We start from the raw sequence: 19,913 nt of genomic DNA on the forward strand, positions 1-19,913 counted from the left end.
ACTGTTACAATTAGTGCTCCTAAAACTCACATGGGGCTTCTGTCTGTGATTAATTCAAAGGTTTTCTTTATACTTTTAATAAAGTTGCTTCAATTGATACAATAATAGTGTAATTATTATACCACATAATAAATTATTATGACAAGAATTTAATAACCATATAATACAATCATGATATGAATAGGGGATCTTAAATTTCACCAGATTTTATTAATAGAGGGCTTCCTTAAACATATTATGACAACTGCATGCCTTATACATTTTCTAATGACTTCAATTTTTTTTCACTCATGAGGCTTCTGCTACTTTACACAACAATATTCTAAAATCTATTTGTCATGTTTGTATCACTCTTCAAAAAAGTCATACTGCCTCCCTTAGTTAGCATGCAGGCAGTTCAAATGTCAGATGGTAGATAGTAATAAAAATAATTGGGATTTATTTTCATCTTGACCTAATTGCATTCATAATTTAATCAAGCAAAAAAGAACAGTACTGACTTACCATACGGTAATGAAGTCATAGATGGGTTCTGTTTGAAGAACAGTAAAATTAATGTAGATTCCATTCCCAGGGGGGACTCTGACAAGCCAAAAGCAGTCTTGGAAGTTTGGATATTCATCAGGGTAGCCAGGGGAATAAATGGTCCCATTCATTGCTGTTATATTGCCACCACAAAGAGCTGTGAGAAAGGATCCATAAACAATTTTTACGTAACAAACGTCTGCTAGAAAAATGACACTGCTATCATAGTTCTTCACCAGTTACAGTACATCTGTTTTATCTTGGAGAGAATGTACAAAATGTACTAATTTAAAAGCATTTTTTCAACATGAGGCTTGTGGCATATTTGTTGTCCTTCGTTAATCACCTAAAACACTGTACATCAATGCACACACAACTTTTCTCTCATATTATGTATGCATACAAGGGTAGACACATTGCATTTTAAAACTTTCAACATTATTTTTATAGAATAGAACTCAAAATAAAAAGATTGTATCTTGATTCTCTGTTTACCCTACTACTACTGTTAAAAACATAGATCCCTTTCCCTCCCACATACATAAAAGAAGTTATAAAGTGACTAAAATGTTAATAAACTTTGCTTCCACTATCATTGGAATATTAGTATTGCTGTTACTAACATAATACATATTCAGTGTGGGATTTTTGTTACCATTTTCTGTTGCTATAAATTCCTTGACTAAATCCGAAAGTACACAATCTTGCCTTATGGAGTAAAACAAGGAAGACTGTCCCCACAATAACTGCTAAGAAATGACATTATCTAAAAGAATATTTCATTTTAAAAGCATACCTTCACACCTTGGAAGTGGATGGTTCCAGTTCCGACTAACTCCATGAAGGCATGTGAGAGCTGAGTTACCAGTCAATGTGTATCCTGGGAAACATTCGAAGGAAATGGTTTGGCCCACAGTAAAATCATTGCCAATTACAAATCCATTGCGGAATGGGCGAGGATCAGGACAGCTCTGCAACTGGTAGGCTAGAAAATCAAAATGAGAAAGAAGGATATGTTCCTTTTCTGAGTTTCAAAGACCACAAATTAGTACTATTAACTTAGTAATCTATAGGATAAGTGCTCATTGTTAGTTATTACACAAATACTGATTGGGGTTATGGTGAAGGCTGTCAGAGACAGCATAATGCGAATTTCTTCTCATATCTATAATTTTCCTATTTAAAATGATAATTCATAAAAATGCATCCTTGCTTTACCCGCTTGTGCAATTTATCTAAATTATGACCGTGAATAGAGATGTAAACTCTTCTTACAGCCAGAATTTTCATCAAACACATTATGATTCCCTAAATAGAATGTAATCACTTCTTGGCTATGCTACTTGTACATGGTATAAAATAACTACATACATGTAAGTCTAATTCTCAGTCTTTTGAAATTCAAAATAGTTTCTCTAAATGAACAACCTGAAGTATCTCTGCTGAACTTTATATTTTGATTATTGTGAGTTGTTTAATGCTGAAGTACATTTGTCCTTACTCTTTTCATTTTGCATAAGATAATGTTTCCCTTTTGTTTTTCATTGATGGCAGATCCTCTCCTAATTCCTTTCATGCCAGGGGTGCTTTTTAAGCAGTAGTTAATACATTTTGTTTTTATGAGTTGCATGAAATCCTAAAAGTATTTGATGAATTATCATTCACATCCATCGATAACATAAGTTCCAGGGAATCCAGCATGCTCGTGTAGCTACGTCTGTACCAGGTTCTCACATGGTACACATATATGCGTGCAAACAAAATACTCATGTACACAGTCAATTATCCATTTAGAGTTTACCACACACATGGTTCTGAGCTCTGGTAGCACAGAAGAGAAAAAAATCTATTTTTAAAAAGCATATTTATTGAAGATTAAAGCTAGTTCTACATTTCATGGAGATGGTGAAGTGTAGTTACTGTTGTTGGCATCTAAAGTAAGTCAATAAGCAACTCAAAGATCCCTGAATTCAAGGGACAACTCCAAAAATATCATACATTCATGACACCCTTGAATGACTAGGCAGAGATGTAACATAATTTTAACATTTCTATCCATCTCAATCATCACAACTATCTTGAGTAAATTGCCATTTTACATTTTAAGATCAATATGATAATGTCTAGATTTACAATATCAGAAGTAATATAACAGATAAATGCCATGAGCAATCATTCATGATATATATGATGGCATATACTTTGCAATCATTTTGTCAATCAAATTCAACTTGAGTTTCTGGAATATACTACCCATAACAATTTTATACTACTGAGGAAATGGAGAATACCTATAATGCACTAGCTTGAACAGGGAGACTGAGGATTTGAACCCAGCTCAACTTCAGTCTAAAGCCTTCCCTCAAAGGGGATTTAAAAAAATCTTGTCCAAAACCATTCGATGTTTTCTTCAACATGAATCTAATGAAACATGGTCATTCTATCTCAAAATAGGTTCATGCATAACAAAAGGTCAAAATTAACTTTTAACATTCATTCACTTTCACTTAAAAATAAAAAATGCATCCTCAATGTCAAGCTTTCACTTTTAAATTATTTTGTCTTGTTTAATTTAATTATGATTTAGATAAATTGATTTTTTCCTAGTATTTTAAGAGTTCCAAGAAAAAAATGCATGAGTAGAGTACATGATATTTTTTAAATCTTCTCAGTTGGAGCTTGCTTGGCTTATTCTTCGTCTCCTATGATGACTACAACATGCTTATATTAAGTTCAGTAACTCCTGAGATGATATCCAGGCCCTTGTATATGCTTGCCCACACTGCTACCACTGAGCTACCTTTCACGTTTTATCAATCATCTTACCTTGATACACAATATGAAAACCCTGTTTGTTCTGTGAATAGTCACTGTGAAAATACAAGCTGGTTTCATGGGTTGTGCTAAACAGGGAAGATGGTATTTGAGGACCACTAAGTCGACCAATGACAGTACTAGTTTCCGAGGATCCACTCCGTACTTCCAAGTAATCATGTATGGTTTCTGTAGAAAAATTTACAAACTGCATATGTACACCTAAAGAAGGAAGAGAAAACACAGTGCTACTTGGAATTATTGCACACATGTATAAATAGAAACAGACACACAAATATGCACTTTTGTACTTAGGTATGTTCCCATTTATTTCAGAAGGCATATTCACAAGAGGTATTCATGGTGACACATGCTTGTACCACTTGGTAAGTAACAGAGGATATGTCAGGCATTCTCCAGTAAGACAAGGCCACATGGAATACACAGATTAATAGAAATGGGTTAATAGTTAAGACACAGCTAGCCAATAAGAAGCCCTAATCACCGGCCAACAGTTTTATAACTAATATAGCGTTCATGTGTTTATTTGGGGTGGAGAAGGCCTGTGGAACCCATGTGGGACAAGAGAGTCTCACATTACAGGTAGAGGCAGCAGGAATAGGAGTACAAGACTCCCTATGCTGTATAGTGAGTACAGTTCCAGTTGAGGCTACATTAGACTGCAGCAAAACTATTCAACAGATCTGAACTCCGAGCTTGCTGTAAACAAAAATCTCAGCTTTGCTAAAGCTCTTCAGTGAGTACACACTCATCATAGGCTTCTCAGACTCAATAAACATTAAATTCAAATGGGATATATTAAAACCACTTTGTAGATGTAAATTATGACTTAACATAGCAAGATAATGTGATAAATTCAATAATTTCCAGAAACAAAAGGCTTATCTGTGTACTACAAAGTTACAAAAATAATGTCACATGAAGTTTCTGTTAGGTTTACCCTCAATGCATGTTTCTACCTCAGACTATTTGCACAAACATATTCCACATATTTATATATCCATTCTACTTCTGTAAACAATCCAAATGAAATGACATCTATAGGTCAAACAGCTACATGTACTTCCACAGTCACTGCAGTAATATTTACAAACACCAGGAAATGGACTCAATCCACATATTTAGTGCATGATGAATGGCTAAAGAAAATTCTGTGTGTCTCTGTGTGTATATACACAAAGAAATGCTGTTTGTGAGAAAGTAAAGAAGTCTTCTCATTTTTGGCAACAGAGATCACAGATGATCTTGGAGCACATTGTGCTAAGTGGAATCAACCTGAAATGTCAAGACACAACTCACTTGATTCTCACTAAACCTGAGAATCTGGAATAAGTGAATTTACATCAGCAGAAAGTACAGCGAGCTCCCTGGAAGCCAGGGAAGAGAGGAGATGGGGATATGCTACAGTTGAAGAATACCAATATCAGGTAATATAAAATTGGAGAGGTACATTTTTCTACATGGTGACTGGAGGTCATAATATGTTATGTGCTTAAAAGTATGAAGAAAATAAAATTTCAACTGCTCATGCTCTTAAAAGAACAAAGCCTTGTAAATAATGACAAAACAAACATCAATTTGATTAATTTACCCATTTGACAATGTATTCATAGTGTGAGAAATCATGTTTCATATTTGTACTTATGTATCACTTAAAAAACTAACAAAGAGAAAAACACCCATGTATCTTTATTATAATAATCCAAGTAAAATCTATTTTGTTGAAGAAAAAATTACTAAAATTGTATCCCTCAATAAGCATAATTTATAATACTCATAAATGAAACTTCAACTTGTGAATACTTTGTGTGCTCTTATTGGACATATATACTTCTTATAAGTGCATTAATAAATATTGAAACTTCTTTCATATACTTATATATACCAAAGCCGATGGGTAGCTTTATTGTCCATGTGCAATCCAAGCTGCTCGGGTAGTTTCCAGGAAAACCAGGGCTGAGGATCACACCACTGAAATCTGACATGGCACCACCACACTGAGCTGTGGAACAACAGGATTCTCATGTAAAGCAGAATTATGCTATATAATTTCCGTATCAAAAAGGCATTGCAATCCCTTTAACTTCAAAAAGCATCTAATGGAATATCATTTGATAAAATTAAGTATAGTCCTAATTCTCTCAGCTAATGCTTCTTAATTGGCAATTCGCTTTTCTAAACTGGCACGAAATGTGCAATTATTCGGAAAGAAACAAAGTGTAGCTTAAGTTAGTTATTGTTCTTGGAGCAGCAGTTCCTGTGTAATGAATACACTTTAAGCAAAAAGGGCATGTTCCTTTCAGTAGTGGAAAGCATGCAGGCAGCTTGTTGTTCTTTCTTAAGTACATCTATTGCTGTTTGAGTCCTTCCAAAGATGAAGTCATTTAGACTTAAAGTCAACTGTTTCAGCTGTCAGTGCCATATTAAAGAGTAAGTCTTTTTCACAACCTTCTTTTTCCTGTTTGTAAGGAAGCTCAATAAAGAACCTTAAGAAAACTATCAGGTTCATTGTATCCCAAAAGAATCAAGACAAACGAACATAGAATATAAACAAAGAAAGACACAATGTATTTGAGAATTTAGTCAGTAAGCTTGTGTTATGGAAGGGTTGATAATCTAAGGGAACATTATAAGGGTTTCAGTTGCTAATTTAATTTTATACAAAGGGTAGATACAATTATTTCACATAAATAAAGAATATTTTCAGTTTAGAAGCCACTCCTTACTCTAAATGTGCAGATTCAGCATGCCTTCTTAGTGGAAATATGAATACAAGGCTATTAATTGTTGTATAAGAAGTCCAGTTTAACAGCTGTTACCTAAATATTTACTTACAATTTCCTTTCATTGTTTTCAACCAGTACATATTCAAATCTGGGTTGTATTTCATAAATACTGATCCACGAAATGTTTTATCTATGTATGAAATCCAGTAGCTAGCCTAACAATATACTCTAACATATATAAACTCTTTTCCTCTTTCTATACATATATGTGTTCACAGAATCAACATTCTTACAAACTCTTCTTTCAAAGTGTGTTGCCATTGGTGCTAAAATAGTTTTTCTCTCCTTTGAACCATCAGTTCCTTGGCTGTTAAATGTTAAAACCATGGTGAAAGTTAACCGAGCATCTCTGCTTCTAGACTGTGATAGAAGATGACCAGATGACTCCTGCCTCAAGTTTCCCACCATGGTAGACTGTGTATGCTCAAGATGTGAACTGAATAACCCTTCTCTCCCTTAAACTGCATTTAGCAGAGTATTTTAGCAGAATAAAAAGAAAACATTGCTATTTCTCTCTATAATTCTGGCTATTGTTCTGTTTCCAATACCTTAATTGTTTGCAATTTATAACCTAAATTTATTGTGTAAAACACAAATAGTAAAATTAAAAATACAAAAAATACCACCCTCAACGTATACCACTCACAAATACACTTTAATTCATGCTTTCTTCCTTAGCTCAAGTATTTCTCTATGTATATGGTGAAGACAGCACAACACTGTGAGTAGTTTTACGTTTTCTTCTATGGAGCTCTGTTTGATACATTTGTTAGTCAGTAACTTTCCCACCATCTTGTTTACTAGAATTTTTTTAAAGCAGCTCAAATGCTACTTTGAAACCTTTAACTTGCATTCCACAACAATAGCTACCAGTGAGTCTAAAATGTGAGCCAAGTTCAGAGGTGAACACTTTAAACACATTCTACCTCATATTCCAAAGAAACCTGAAAGACAAGCATTGCTCTCTTAGCAAACAGGGACTAAAAGAAGACATTACAAAGCTATTTCGCATTGAGCTGACCTTTGAATACACTAATGTTGAACATCAAAGTCTGGTAAGCATCCCATGCGTTTCATTTAATTTCTGCATATACATTGAAGTTTAAACTTTGTACTTCGATTTTATTTAAAGTATTACTGCTATATAATACTGGTTTGCTTTCTTTAAAAAGTTAGCAACTGGATAGTCACTTTTTATTCTGAGGTATTTGCCACTTTTCTGTCATGTTAAGAATATGAAAAAGGAGTAAAAGCAATTTTATTCTGTAAGACCCTGAATTTATAGAAATAAAATATAAGCTTAAACAGGGAGGGCACCCCACTAGAGAACTTAGGAAGTGAACAAAGGACCCCATCCCAGGAACCGGCCATACCACAGAATGGAATGTATGGTTTAGAGACCTTAATTGCAGAAGGGCTGTAAATCGCCACAGAATGGAATGTATGGTTTAGCAACCTTAATTGCAGAAGGGCTGTAAATCCACAAAAAGCCAATTATGGGCTGCCATCTGTGAAGAACTGACCAGGGCAAACAAGACTAGTGGGAAACAAGGAGATAACACTATTTACTTAGGGAGAGATAATTAACTCATGCCAAGGTTTGAGGAATTTACAATATGAAGGACATCTACTTCCCTGGGTCGGGAGTTACGTACCCCCTTCCCCCGTCACGAGATAGGGACCCCTCCCAAAAGCTTGTGGTTTTTGTCTTTAAAAGCTGATTGTAACTGAACCTCGGGGCCAATCGGTCTAAAAGCTGACCGAGAGGCCCATCTGCAGATGCCTAATTAAAGCCTCTTGCGTGTTGCATCAATTGGCGCGTGGACTCTTGATTCTTGGGGTGACAAATCCAGCCTGGGGACCCTCCTCAATTTGGGGTACCCCAACAATTCTATTAATACCTATATTTTCTCACCCACCGATATGCATTTAGGATTAAAAGTTGTAAATTTTTTTAATTAAAAAAGAAAACACCACATGTCAAAATAATCTTTCCGTAAAATATGGGGAAAAAAAAGTAGAACATGGATTAAAATGGGAAGGTCTTAAATTTGAGAAAACATACACATTTTGCAGTCTTTTCACTTACCTAAACAAATGGGGATTGGATAATTCCATCTTCTTACTGGTCCAGGCATACATGTAATATGAGAATGACCCTACAACAGACGAGACAATGTAGTTCAGACAAAAGACTGAGTGGAATGCAGCACACTGAATGAATAATGTAATACGTACATGGAGATAATGTAGATGCTGTCACTGTCACATTTGTGAGATGTAGCATTACTTGATAAAGGTAAAGTTACATACTCGGGATGAAATTTGAAATAAAAACCCACAAAGTCTTGATAGAAAAATACACCAGGTAAGCACGGAATTGTGTTTTTAATATTCTCCTATGAAAACACAGTCTACTGTTAACAAAATTGCTAAAGTGACTGAGTGTATAGTGCTTCGTAGCACATTGGGAGAGTATGCAAGATAAGACACATAAAATAGCTGTCAGAGTTACTTTATAAAAATGTTATAAAACTTCAAAGTGTACTACATTTCATATTAAAATGTGAAATCGACAACATTCCTATAGGAGCAAGGAGATGAAGAAATTTTGATGAGTTTATAAAAATTAAGAAATATTGTCATTGCATATTTAATCTTTAACAAAATAGATTGTTTGGAATGTGAAATTCATTATTTTCCTTGATTTTCAGAAGTTAATTTCACAAAAGGCCACAACCTATGGAAAATTTCAGGAGACCATCTACTTGAATCTTTCTGAAAATATTTATGAAATAAGTAACAGTATATGTATTAGAAATGTAGTTCTTTAGCAAGGTAATTTTTAGTGGACTTTCACAAGTTTTCAAAATTCTATGAGATTATTTACAAATTCTAAACATTCAGTAAGTCAGCTGCCACAACTCAGGATAAATTTAGAAAGTGAATTAAATATTTAATCCAGTCTATCAACTCGTATTTTTTAACTTATCCAGACAAAAGTAACTTAGTTCATTAGAGCAACTTCTAAGATATATATTTTACATATGAGCTGAACATTGTTTAGTTTAGGATCAATCAAAGTAACTATATATCAAGATTATGCCAAAACCTGGGGACTAACAATTGCTGATCTGTTGAAACCTTCCAAAACCACCGAGATGACAGAGTTTTGATGAGACACGGGTTTTATAACTGACTTACCTGCAGAGAATAGCCTTGGTCACATTGGAAGGATACCACATCGCCAACCATGTATCTGTCTCCAACTTTTATTCCACTGCTTGGGGTTTGTGGCTCAGGACAAGAATCCAAACCAATTGCTAAGAATATTTAATGAGAACAGAATGAATAACTTTCAGGTGATGACTATTTCAGCCATGCATATTCAGTAACCTAAACTGTATACAGATATAATTTGTTTATTTTTTCTTTTCATTATATTTTTAATTATTTAAAACCACTTCAAGTTTAAATACCCTTTGATCATATGTTTTCCCTCTCCCAAGTCCTTCCAGATCTTCTCCCTCTTCTCACTTACCCAAGTTTTTCTGTCTTCAAAAACAATCACCCACTACAACAAGGAACCCCACAGATTAAGAAAACATTCGAGACCAGCCTGGTCTACAAGAGCTAGTTCCAGGACAGCCTCCAGAGCCACAGAGAAACCCTGCCTTGGAAAAAAAATGAAACTACGACTAAAAAACAAAACAAAACAAGAAGTTGTAACCAAGTAAAGGCTCACAGAAAAATTGTGGAGTCCACTATATGATGGTCAACTACTCCTCAACATTAGGATCTACCTGGAGTTGTCCATTTACCTATGATGCTCTATTAAGGAAAACTGATTTTCCCTGTCACAACAGGTATAAGTGACAGGTGAGAGAGAGTGTGGAAAGTAACAAAAAGCATTTGAGGCCAGCCTGTTCTACATAGCTGGTTCCAGGACAGCTAAAGATACACAGAAATAGCTTGTCTCTATGTTAAGGGATTATCAAAAGACCAGGATCCCTGGTATCAGATGCCATCCTCTGTGCATCTTCTGTAAATGACAGGGAAACTACAACCATGAAATTTCAAAACTATGGTCACACATCAACAAAACATTCAAAGAGACAAAACCAACTGACATGCCCAAGTGGATTGGAGAAACCACGCAAGGCCCTTTCCTCCAAGAAGAGCTGGAGGCAATTAATGGCTGCTGAAAGAGGTTGAATTCAGTTTTTCTAGCAATGAAACACCTGATACGTTATCTAATCATGAGTGGTTAGCCGAAAACTATGAGAAACACCAAATGGACTAAGATGGGCATGTTTAAACATGCACAAGTATTTCTTTATACCTGTAAGTAACAATAAATAAGGATGGTGTCATGAACACAGGACGTGGGAAATGGAAGAGTAGAAATGAAGTAAACGTAATGTATACCCATGAAATTCTGAAAAATAGCTATTTGCATGCATATTAATCCACCTGCTTTGCTGTTATTTACCCTTTACTGCCTCTCCTTATTTCTCTTCCCAGACTAGTAGACTCTGTCTCCCACCAAAGTCCTCCTCTTGTACTTCAATGACACATATTGGGGAAGTCCTTTATTTTTTCTTTTGTTTTCCATGCAACACCCTTTTTCGGTCACCTATACTGAAAGCTATCAACATGCAGCCATAGTTATTTTCTTTGTTGAGGGCAAGATAGCTAAACTATCTGACAGCAAAACAACAGAGCCTAATTACAAAACAAAGTGCTACAACTCTTTAGAAATGTGAAAAAATGGTTGAAAAGTATTTTAATGTTAAAAATGGATAGATGCTCTGCCTACTAAGCCATAGCAATTTTAAGTTAGCCACTCCTACATGAATATATTCACAGAGAAAACTGAGCAAAGGAATGATACCAAATCATGGAATCAGGTCCATGGATATTAGACTCCTCATCATGTTTGAATAAGGCTACTGATACATGAATTATTCTCATGATTCTGCATTTTCAGATTATTTATAGCAACATGAACTATTTTGTATACAATAAAAGAGAATCAAATAATAATAAATACCATCAAAGAAGTTTGGGGTAAACACTGACATCCTCTTCTATTTTTCTAAACTATACTGAATTGCACAAGATAGTCCTTTTGAACTTGTTAGTTTTAGGGAAGACAGTGAAGGAATCAGATGAGTCAGGAACCCTAGTGGTCAGTTTTTTAAATATGCAGTAAAATAATTTAAAACATCTGATACTGTTTTTAACATTATTGCCATATTAATCTGTTCAAATAAAATTATTAGTGCTTAAATATTCCCTCAAGAGAGTATATACAGGAATTCCCAAGGAAAAAAATAAGTATTGCAAAAAACGTTGGCAATTTCCTTTCCAGTTCATCAAGGTTAAATCTCTGCTTAATGGCAGCATTAAAATAATTGAGATATTTTAAGACTTATGAATGAAATTTTTTGTCTTTGGTTTTCAAGAACCCTCTCTGGATGAATCAGTTTTAATAGAATTGGATCAATTAGTCTTCTTTTTTAATAAAATAAACAATCAAATTGATTCAAAGTCAAATCCATATTTTTAAAAAATCACAACTATTTCTGCTGTGAAGTCATTACTAATCATTACCCTGGCTGAACAAACTAAACTCTCATTTTCTCAAATTGCCAGTATTCATTTGTAATAAAGAGTTGCTTTTACCTGATTCCTCCATCAGCCCAAACAACTTCAGGAATAAAATGTCATGACTTACAATATGTCTCGATGTGGACAGATAGATGATAAAAGGTGTTAGATACATGACAGATGAGAGATATGTGATAGACAGAAACATAGTTAGACAGATACATAGAAACACAGATAAATAAACATACAGACAGATGATAGATGAAAGACACATAGATAGACAGACAGACAGATGATAGATGAAAGATAATAAATAGACAGACAAATAGGTAGTTAGATACATAGATGATAGATAGATATAGATTGATTGACAGATGAAGTATAGACAGGTCTTAGAAAGAAGATAAGTGTCCTTATATTCATCATGACTTCAATGTTTCTTTAAGGCGTAGAGAGGAGAGACAGGGAAGAAAACATATAAATTAATCTAAGGATCCAATTTTCATTTTTTGTTATGAAAAAATCCCATTCACAAATTTGACTTGCTATCCTGAGTAAATAAAATATATTATCTTTGTTTATAAGTAGAGAAGGAACAGAAATTGAATCACTTGTGTTGGTACATAAAGTTCTACATTCTATGTAAAATACATACACTTGCCATCAAATGTTCCCTTAAATAATAAACATTACTTAATTATCAAAAATAATAAAAATACTTATTTCTAATATTAAACTATTTGGGAATTATTTTTAAAAATATGTCAGCATTATAATATGGCATATCATATTTATTAATTTAAAGGTTAAAGTTTGAGACTAATGTAGGCATTCAAACTCACTAAAGGGTACATTAATTAGAGGCACTCTACCAGTCTGAATATTTGTATAAAGTTGTATTGCTAAGTATGCCAATAATTTTCCTGGCATTACTTGCTTCAGAAGTAATCAATCAATTAATAATATATTGTAAAGCACCTAACACATATCACCTGATTAGCATAGAGGGTCAGGTTTTTTGTTTTTTTGTTTTTCTTTTTTTGTTGTTGTTGTTTTGTTTTTTGGTTTTACGAGACAGGGTTTCTCTGTATTGTTTTGGAGGCTGTCGGTCCAGCCTGGCCTCGAACTCACAGAGATCCACCTGCCTCTGCCTCCCGAGTGCTGGGATTAAAGGCGTGTGCCACCACCGCCCGGCGAGGGTCAGGTTTTTAAAAAAGACTGATTCTGATTTTTTTCTAGTCATTGATGGCAACTGTGGTTGAGCAAATGGTTTGGGAGATTCACTTGTTTGTAACTTGTTTTTCATGTTTTTCTTATTTATGTATGTTTACTCATTAATTTTTAGCACAGTGAGCAGTAAACCATGGATTAATTATTTAGGAATCCATACTGCTTCTACCACTATAACCTGTAGAGTAATATGTTGAATCATGATATGCAAATGCCATTCACTTATTCATTAAATAATTTGTTTTGTCCATTTCATTACATTACATGAGATGCTGTGGATGCAAAGGTATATACATAATGCAAAGATATATATATATATATATACAATATATATACATCAATATATATATATTGATGTGGTATAACATCAATCACCCTCCAAATAAATATCTGACAGGACAAGAGTATGACTTGATGTTAAAAAAATAGAAAGTTGTAGGAGTTCAGGGTAAAGTAGCAAATAAATGTAGACTTTTCCTTAAAGAATTATTTTATGAATAATAGACCCTATGAGTACTGAAAATTTATATATTTTATTAAATCATTATAATGAGAGGTCCGGTGCATATGATATATGATTCCCTAGCAGAGAAAACAATGCACAAAAGGAGCAAAAGTCAATAAAATCTTTCTCTTTGAGGAAAAAAATGACAAATTGGTTTTCCTCAAATTATGTGCTCTGGGAAAAAACAGTTAGAAATGAATATAAGTCAGGAAAAATTCAATTATAAATTGTCTTCTAATCTTGATCATTTTTTGTCTGGTTAAGGGATGATTTATGTTAAGGTAAATACTCTGGCCCCAGTATATTCATTATGATTTTTTGTTTGTTTGTTTGTATTATTGTTGATTTGATTAAGTTTCAGATTTCAGAAGCTCCTTAAATAATAAAATAGAATGAGAAAACACTGACTTAACAGACACGTTTCTGTATTTCAAGAAAATAATATATACATGGTCCTTGAAATAAGCCACAGATATGAGAACATATCAGTTTCCCACTGTTATTTAAGAGTTTTAGGCATAGAAGTCAGAAACTGATTTGAATTTTAGATAAGCTTATTAAAGACTTTTCCTGCTGCCATAAGTCTATTCCTTTGAAAATGAATATACTTCATGTTGCAACTCCAGGAATATGCAAATAAGAAAAATAAGTAAATATTATGTTAAGATGACATTAAAACCCTTCCACATTGTATTGGCTCAAATTGAGAGGTTCCCTCATATCCAGGTAGTAAAAATGTAGCTCATTTTATGGTAAGAGAACACAGGGATAAGGAGCACTGATATTAAGATGTCACTAGATATTTTTACAGTGACAATAGAACAGGGAAAAGCTACAGAGTATCTTCAAAAAGTTGACAGTCAACAAGATGAACAGGAAAAAAATTTTAATAAACAAAGAAGATGAATTATGATTAATTTGTAAGGGTTTTATAGGTGGAGGAATGAAATATATTTATAAAGATTAATTATCCTTATTTCATGGGTTACATTCAGGCATAGTAGCAATTAAAATTAGAAATGACAAATGCTAGTAATATAATTGGGGTGGGGAATGTTTCTATGTTTAATACTTTATGAGATGCAAGTTACAACAAGAAAATTAGTGTGAGTAAAAATATAATTAATCTTAAAATCCCTGTTTTTCTCAAATAATCAATTATGTAATTAGCTCAAGGGAAGAGAGCATTTTAGTAATTGTCAAAATAAACTCATTAAGCCCTAACACATTAAGGCAGAAGCAAATTGCTTAGGGACAGAAAGCAATAAAATAATAGTGCTGAAGCAAAGCTTTGATGGTTAAGATAGAGTCAAATAGATCAACTTCTAGACATTCACAATTTGGGATAGTATTTTTTTTTTACTTGAGGTATTCACTGTAGCCCTACACTTACTGAAAAGAGTAGAGAAACCTCTTCAGACCACCCTTTTTTTCTTAAAGTTTTAGAACAAACTTATTGTTGGTGAGTAGCAGAGAAAATTGTATTCATTATATGAGTTGTACCTGAGTCTACCTAGGAGACTGTCCTCTTGGATCTTGGAAGACATCTAAAAGTCCCTCAAAAGGACTTAACAGTATTTATCTCATTGATGAATATGGTTCCTCCTTGTAAAATATATCCATTATGAATTAAAAACAGAAATCTGTACACTGCATTATAGATGCTACAAAGGTCACCAAAGGATTTTGCATTAGCAAATTATAAGGTTTTCACTTTGAAGATAAACTGCATGGATAGGTTTATTACTAGATATTATTTATGCTAGTGTGGATACGATGGTTTCTTGATCTCTTTCACAGTATGTTTCTTGGTAGTACATAAAACAGCTTCTAATATTTGGAAGTTGATTGCTTTTCCTCCCACTTTGCTAAAAATGTTGATCATTTCTGGTTTCCCAGTGGAATTTCTGAAATCTCATATAGAAAGAGAATACATATATATAAAATTATAAAAATATATTTATAATTATATATGTAATTTAATATATAATTATATATGTAATTTAATAATATGTGATTATTAAATATATATTTTATATATCATATATATATTCTCAATCATCTGCAAATATGGATAATTTGACTTGCTTTGTATTTGTAGTTTTTCTTTTTCTTCTCTTGTCTTATTGCATTATTTAGTGTTTCCACAATTATACAGACAGCCCTGTTTCATGTTTGATTTAATGAGAAAGTTTTCAGAATTTTCTCAAATCAGGGTTTAGTGGTGCATACCTTTAATCCCAGCCCTCAGGAGTAAGAGGAAGATGGATCTCTATAAAGTCTAGAACAACCTAGTCTACATAGTGAATTTAAGGGTAGTCAGAACTACATAGTGAGATCCTGTCTCAAAAACAAAAGAAAACAATCACCCAGCAATTATTTTTCTTCATTTAGGATCATGTTGGTTGTGGATCTGTCATACATAGTCTTTATTAAATGTATGCCTGAAGAAGTTTAAAGAAATGACATATGTTTATTAAACACATAAACATTTAAACCCAAACTAGAAATACTGATGCTCTATAAAAATTTAAGTAATTAAACCATTAGAAACTGAAAATTCTCAAATGGAGAAGCCCACAAATACTTGATGCATTTATCGATAACCCACCAATTAAATGTATTTTCTTTTGCAACAAATACAGTTATCAAAGATGTTGAATTACAACCAGGAGACCATTTCCTTTAAACAAAACAGACAAGCACTATAACAACAGAAAGCAAAACTTGTAAATTCGTAACTGATTCCTGTCATCCAGTACTTTTGTAGAAATAATGGAAAAGAAAGAAAGAAAGAAAGACTTTCATTGCCTGTGCCAAACCTAAGAGAATTTAGTCCAGCCATATTTATCTGTGTCAAACTTGAACAATAGCCCTTATACAAAGAGGGGTGTAGCTTATGGCAACACATAGAAGCCAAGGCCATAAAATACTAAAATACAAATCCGGGTTCTTAAATAACACTATAATGTTTCTAACTTGAAGGGAAAAATTAAATGGCACCCAAATATGATTTGTTTAATAGCTTCTGATATCAGGCCAATATAATTTCCTTTATTTAAACAGTCTCCCTGTTCACAGTACTATTTATTCTTATCAGAAGGATAAATTGGCTTCTTTTCTCAGTTTTTACATTATATATAAACACATGGTATCTATAATATTTCTCAAAAAGTATCAAAATTTCAAAATATATATTGAAATTGAGAAGTTTATAAATAATATCTCACATCTTAACTCTGTAATCTTGAAAAGCCTGCTAGTTCAACTATTTGTAAATCTTCACAATGTTTAAAGAGAATAATTTGTGCAGAATGATTTAACCTCTTAGTCAATTCACAACAAGGATGAACGAGCCATAAAGATTTATTTTAAATCAGTTCCTAAGAGCTATAACTCAGAGGAATGGAAGAGTCTGGCTCTTGGGGTATTTCACACACACACACCTTAGAAATCAACGTTATCACAATATTCAAATCCAAAGAAATGCTGTCTCTCTCTAACCGGCTACAGGCCTCTTTGTTCACCTCACAATGATCTGCACAGGCAAAATTTATTTGCACATCTCAATGATACCTTGAGAGTAAAGTTTCTGTCATGAAGTTATACCCTCTACCAGACTCCTGTATACTATGCCTTGCTTTCTCTCAAAATTAAGGGAATCTTTCAAAAATGTAAAGTAGGCTACTCCCCAAGAAACCTTTCAATGGGTTTCCTCTTTCTACATGAGAGAGTATTTGTTGAACGTCTAAGTTTTTAATTGATTATAGCATATAAAGTACTACTTGGGAGCTGGAGAGATGGCTCAGCAATTAAGATCCCTGGCTGTTCTTCCAGATCACCGGCACTCAACCCCTACATAGTAGCACTTAACCATCTGTTAACTCCAATTCCATAGGATCTGGTACCTTCTTCTGATTTCTGCATGTGGTACACATACAAAACATTATATACACAAATAAAATAATTAAAAATTACTATTTGACTTCCTGCCGTAGGTGTCAACTTCTTAGCAATAAATCATTTTTGGTGGTTTTAGTACATACCAAATTTTAACAAAGAATTTACATGGATAATCTCATTTACTTTAAAATAATCTTGCAACTTAAATACATATTATGAGTGACAAGACTGGATATTTTAGGAAAGCAAGAACTTTCCACGTCACAAGACTACCAAAGACAGAACCTTTAGGTAGACTACAAGGCTATATTCAGGTACCTTCCAGTAAATTCCTTCCTTCCAGGATACATTGAATTCACATCCATCATTTTGTTGTTCAGGCTCTTCTGTTAACATATTGTGGTAGTTTGAATAGATATGTCCTCCCACCCATAGACACCTGTGTTTGAATCCTTGTCTACAGGGAGTGGCACTATTAGGAGGTGTGGCCTTGTTGGAGTATGTGTGGCTTTGTTGCAGAAAGTTTGTCACTGTGGGGACAGGCTTTGAGGTTTCATATGCTCAGACTATGCCCAGCGTAGTAGACAGTTCACTTCCTGTTGCCAGGGCATCAAGTTGTAGAACTCTCAGCTCCTTCTCAAGCACCATGTGTGACTGCATGTCAACATGTCTTACCATGGACTAAACCTCTGAAACTATAAGTCAGCCCCAATTAAATGTTTTCCTTTATAAGAGTTGCAGTGGTCACGGTGTCTTTTCATGGCAATAGAAACCAAAATTAAGACGTATACCTTTTATTGTTGTTGTTTGAATGAGCCCTTCCAGGACTCCATCTCCAGGGACCATTAAGGTATGATTCCTACCTCCTCTGAGGATCTTCTAAAGTATGCAGCCCAATCTTATCCATTGATGTTGGGGAAGGTAACTCAAGGGGCTACGTAAGCGTACATATATTCACCTGAATCCCAGGAAAACAAATGGAATTCTGACACGAGATGTGTCACTAGGAGATTCTAAGCCACTTAAGATGATTATAATACATAGTATCTGAGAAACGATGAGTAGCATCACCATATTAATAATGCTTGAACTGTTTTGTAATGGTTTGTCAAGATGTCCTTTCTCATAATTAATTCCTCACACATTTAAACACTAAGGACATGCTCAGCTATGATTTTAACAGTTAATGAAGTGGTTGTTTTTATCTGTGAGAAACAATGTGCGCATGCAAATTATGGAAGAAGGCCACAAAGACTGATTCAAGATGAATTGTTTTGAAGTAAAGTTTCCTGAGACGCACTATGACACTTGCTAATTAAAACTCCTGGGACCAAGCTTCCTCTTTAAGCTTCACTTTTCACATTTGGAAAAGAGGGTTAATAAATTTCCATGAATTCCCTGCAAATGTATAAGCGTGTATGTCCGTGTCTCTGTGTCTGTGGGGATGGAAATCAACACCCCAAATGAGAGCCTATGTTGCACCACTGAGAAATATCCCCCATTTTAGAGGATTAGTTTTCAGTTCTTGGTTGGTTCTTTATGATGAAGCATCTCACTGTGCAGAAAAGATTCCCCAATGGCATGATTTCCTTGCTCCAGAGCTGGGGACACAGGCATGGACTACCATGTGAACTCATAGATGTCCACCAAAATTAAATATCGTGTCTATGAAATGTGGAGTCCAGTACTCGGCATATACCACACATTTGAAGCGTGGCAGGATTTGGAGATCAAATAATGACAATAAAATAACATGATCTTCATTGTGTCATTACAATAATGACAATAGAGGTGGTAAACAGCACTGAAGAACCTAAGCCATTTTTGGACGCTCACAATTGATCTTGCTATGGTTTTAATGTCTCACGAAATGTGAGTGAAAAACACCTTCAGTGATACTATGAACAGATAAACTGTGTGAACCCTAAATATTTTTTGCTTAGAAGCAACATTGCTTTAACTATATTATATTAAAAATGAATTAAACACATACATAAAGCTGCCTGATGGTGGCACACACCTTTACTTCCGGTGCTTGAGAGGCAAAGCCGGGCAGACTTTTGTGAGTTCAAAGCCAGCCTGGTCTATAGACTGAGTTCCAGGATGGGTATAAAAATATAAAACAATAAACATGCTTCATTTAAATGAAAGAATATTACTAAAGGCCTCTGAGAAAAGTGACACAGTCAGTTCTTGTTGGAGTAAGGAGTTTGAGGATACTGACTTTATTGAGTAGAACACAAAGATATGATGAGAGAAAATGATCAAATATATAGAGTTATTGATAATAGGAAATTATTGTAGCTTACAAAAGCAGCTCTCAAGAGAAAGACACCATGTGACAGAGCTTGGGTGGAGGCGTTTTTCTTGGGGAAAAGTGAATGGGAAAAGAGGCAGGGGAGAGGGGAGACTGGCCGCTGGGCAGCAGCAGCAGAATAGAAGAGAGAGGCAGAGAGAGAAAGGGAGGGAGAAGGAGAAACAGAGAGGCAGAGAAGCAGAGGCAGATGGGAGGTGGG

General features: G+C 34.2%; 1 protein-coding gene across 5 annotated transcripts in view; it reads right to left on the reverse strand.

The window, feature by feature from the left end:
- Csmd3 (CUB and Sushi multiple domains 3) overlaps positions 1–19,913 on the reverse strand; it is a 1,035,998-nt gene that overhangs the window by 95,587 nt on the left and 920,498 nt on the right. For all 5 annotated transcript variants that reach the window (XM_040730388.1, XM_040730387.1, XM_040730386.1 and 2 more), the window contains 6 exons: positions 9,351–9,469; positions 8,236–8,305; positions 5,246–5,362; positions 3,352–3,561; positions 1,322–1,510; positions 505–682 (listed from right to left, as the gene is read on the reverse strand). In XM_040730388.1, the coding sequence (XP_040586322.1) occupies positions 505–682; positions 1,322–1,510; positions 3,352–3,561; positions 5,246–5,362; positions 8,236–8,305; positions 9,351–9,469 (883 nt within the window). The remainder of the gene's footprint in view (positions 1–504; positions 683–1,321; positions 1,511–3,351; positions 3,562–5,245; positions 5,363–8,235; positions 8,306–9,350; positions 9,470–19,913) is intronic.

This window comes from Mesocricetus auratus, unplaced genomic scaffold, assembly GCF_017639785.1.
Source record: "Mesocricetus auratus isolate SY011 unplaced genomic scaffold, BCM_Maur_2.0 Super-Scaffold_100023, whole genome shotgun sequence".
Lineage (NCBI taxonomy): Eukaryota > Metazoa > Chordata > Mammalia > Rodentia > Cricetidae > Mesocricetus > Mesocricetus auratus.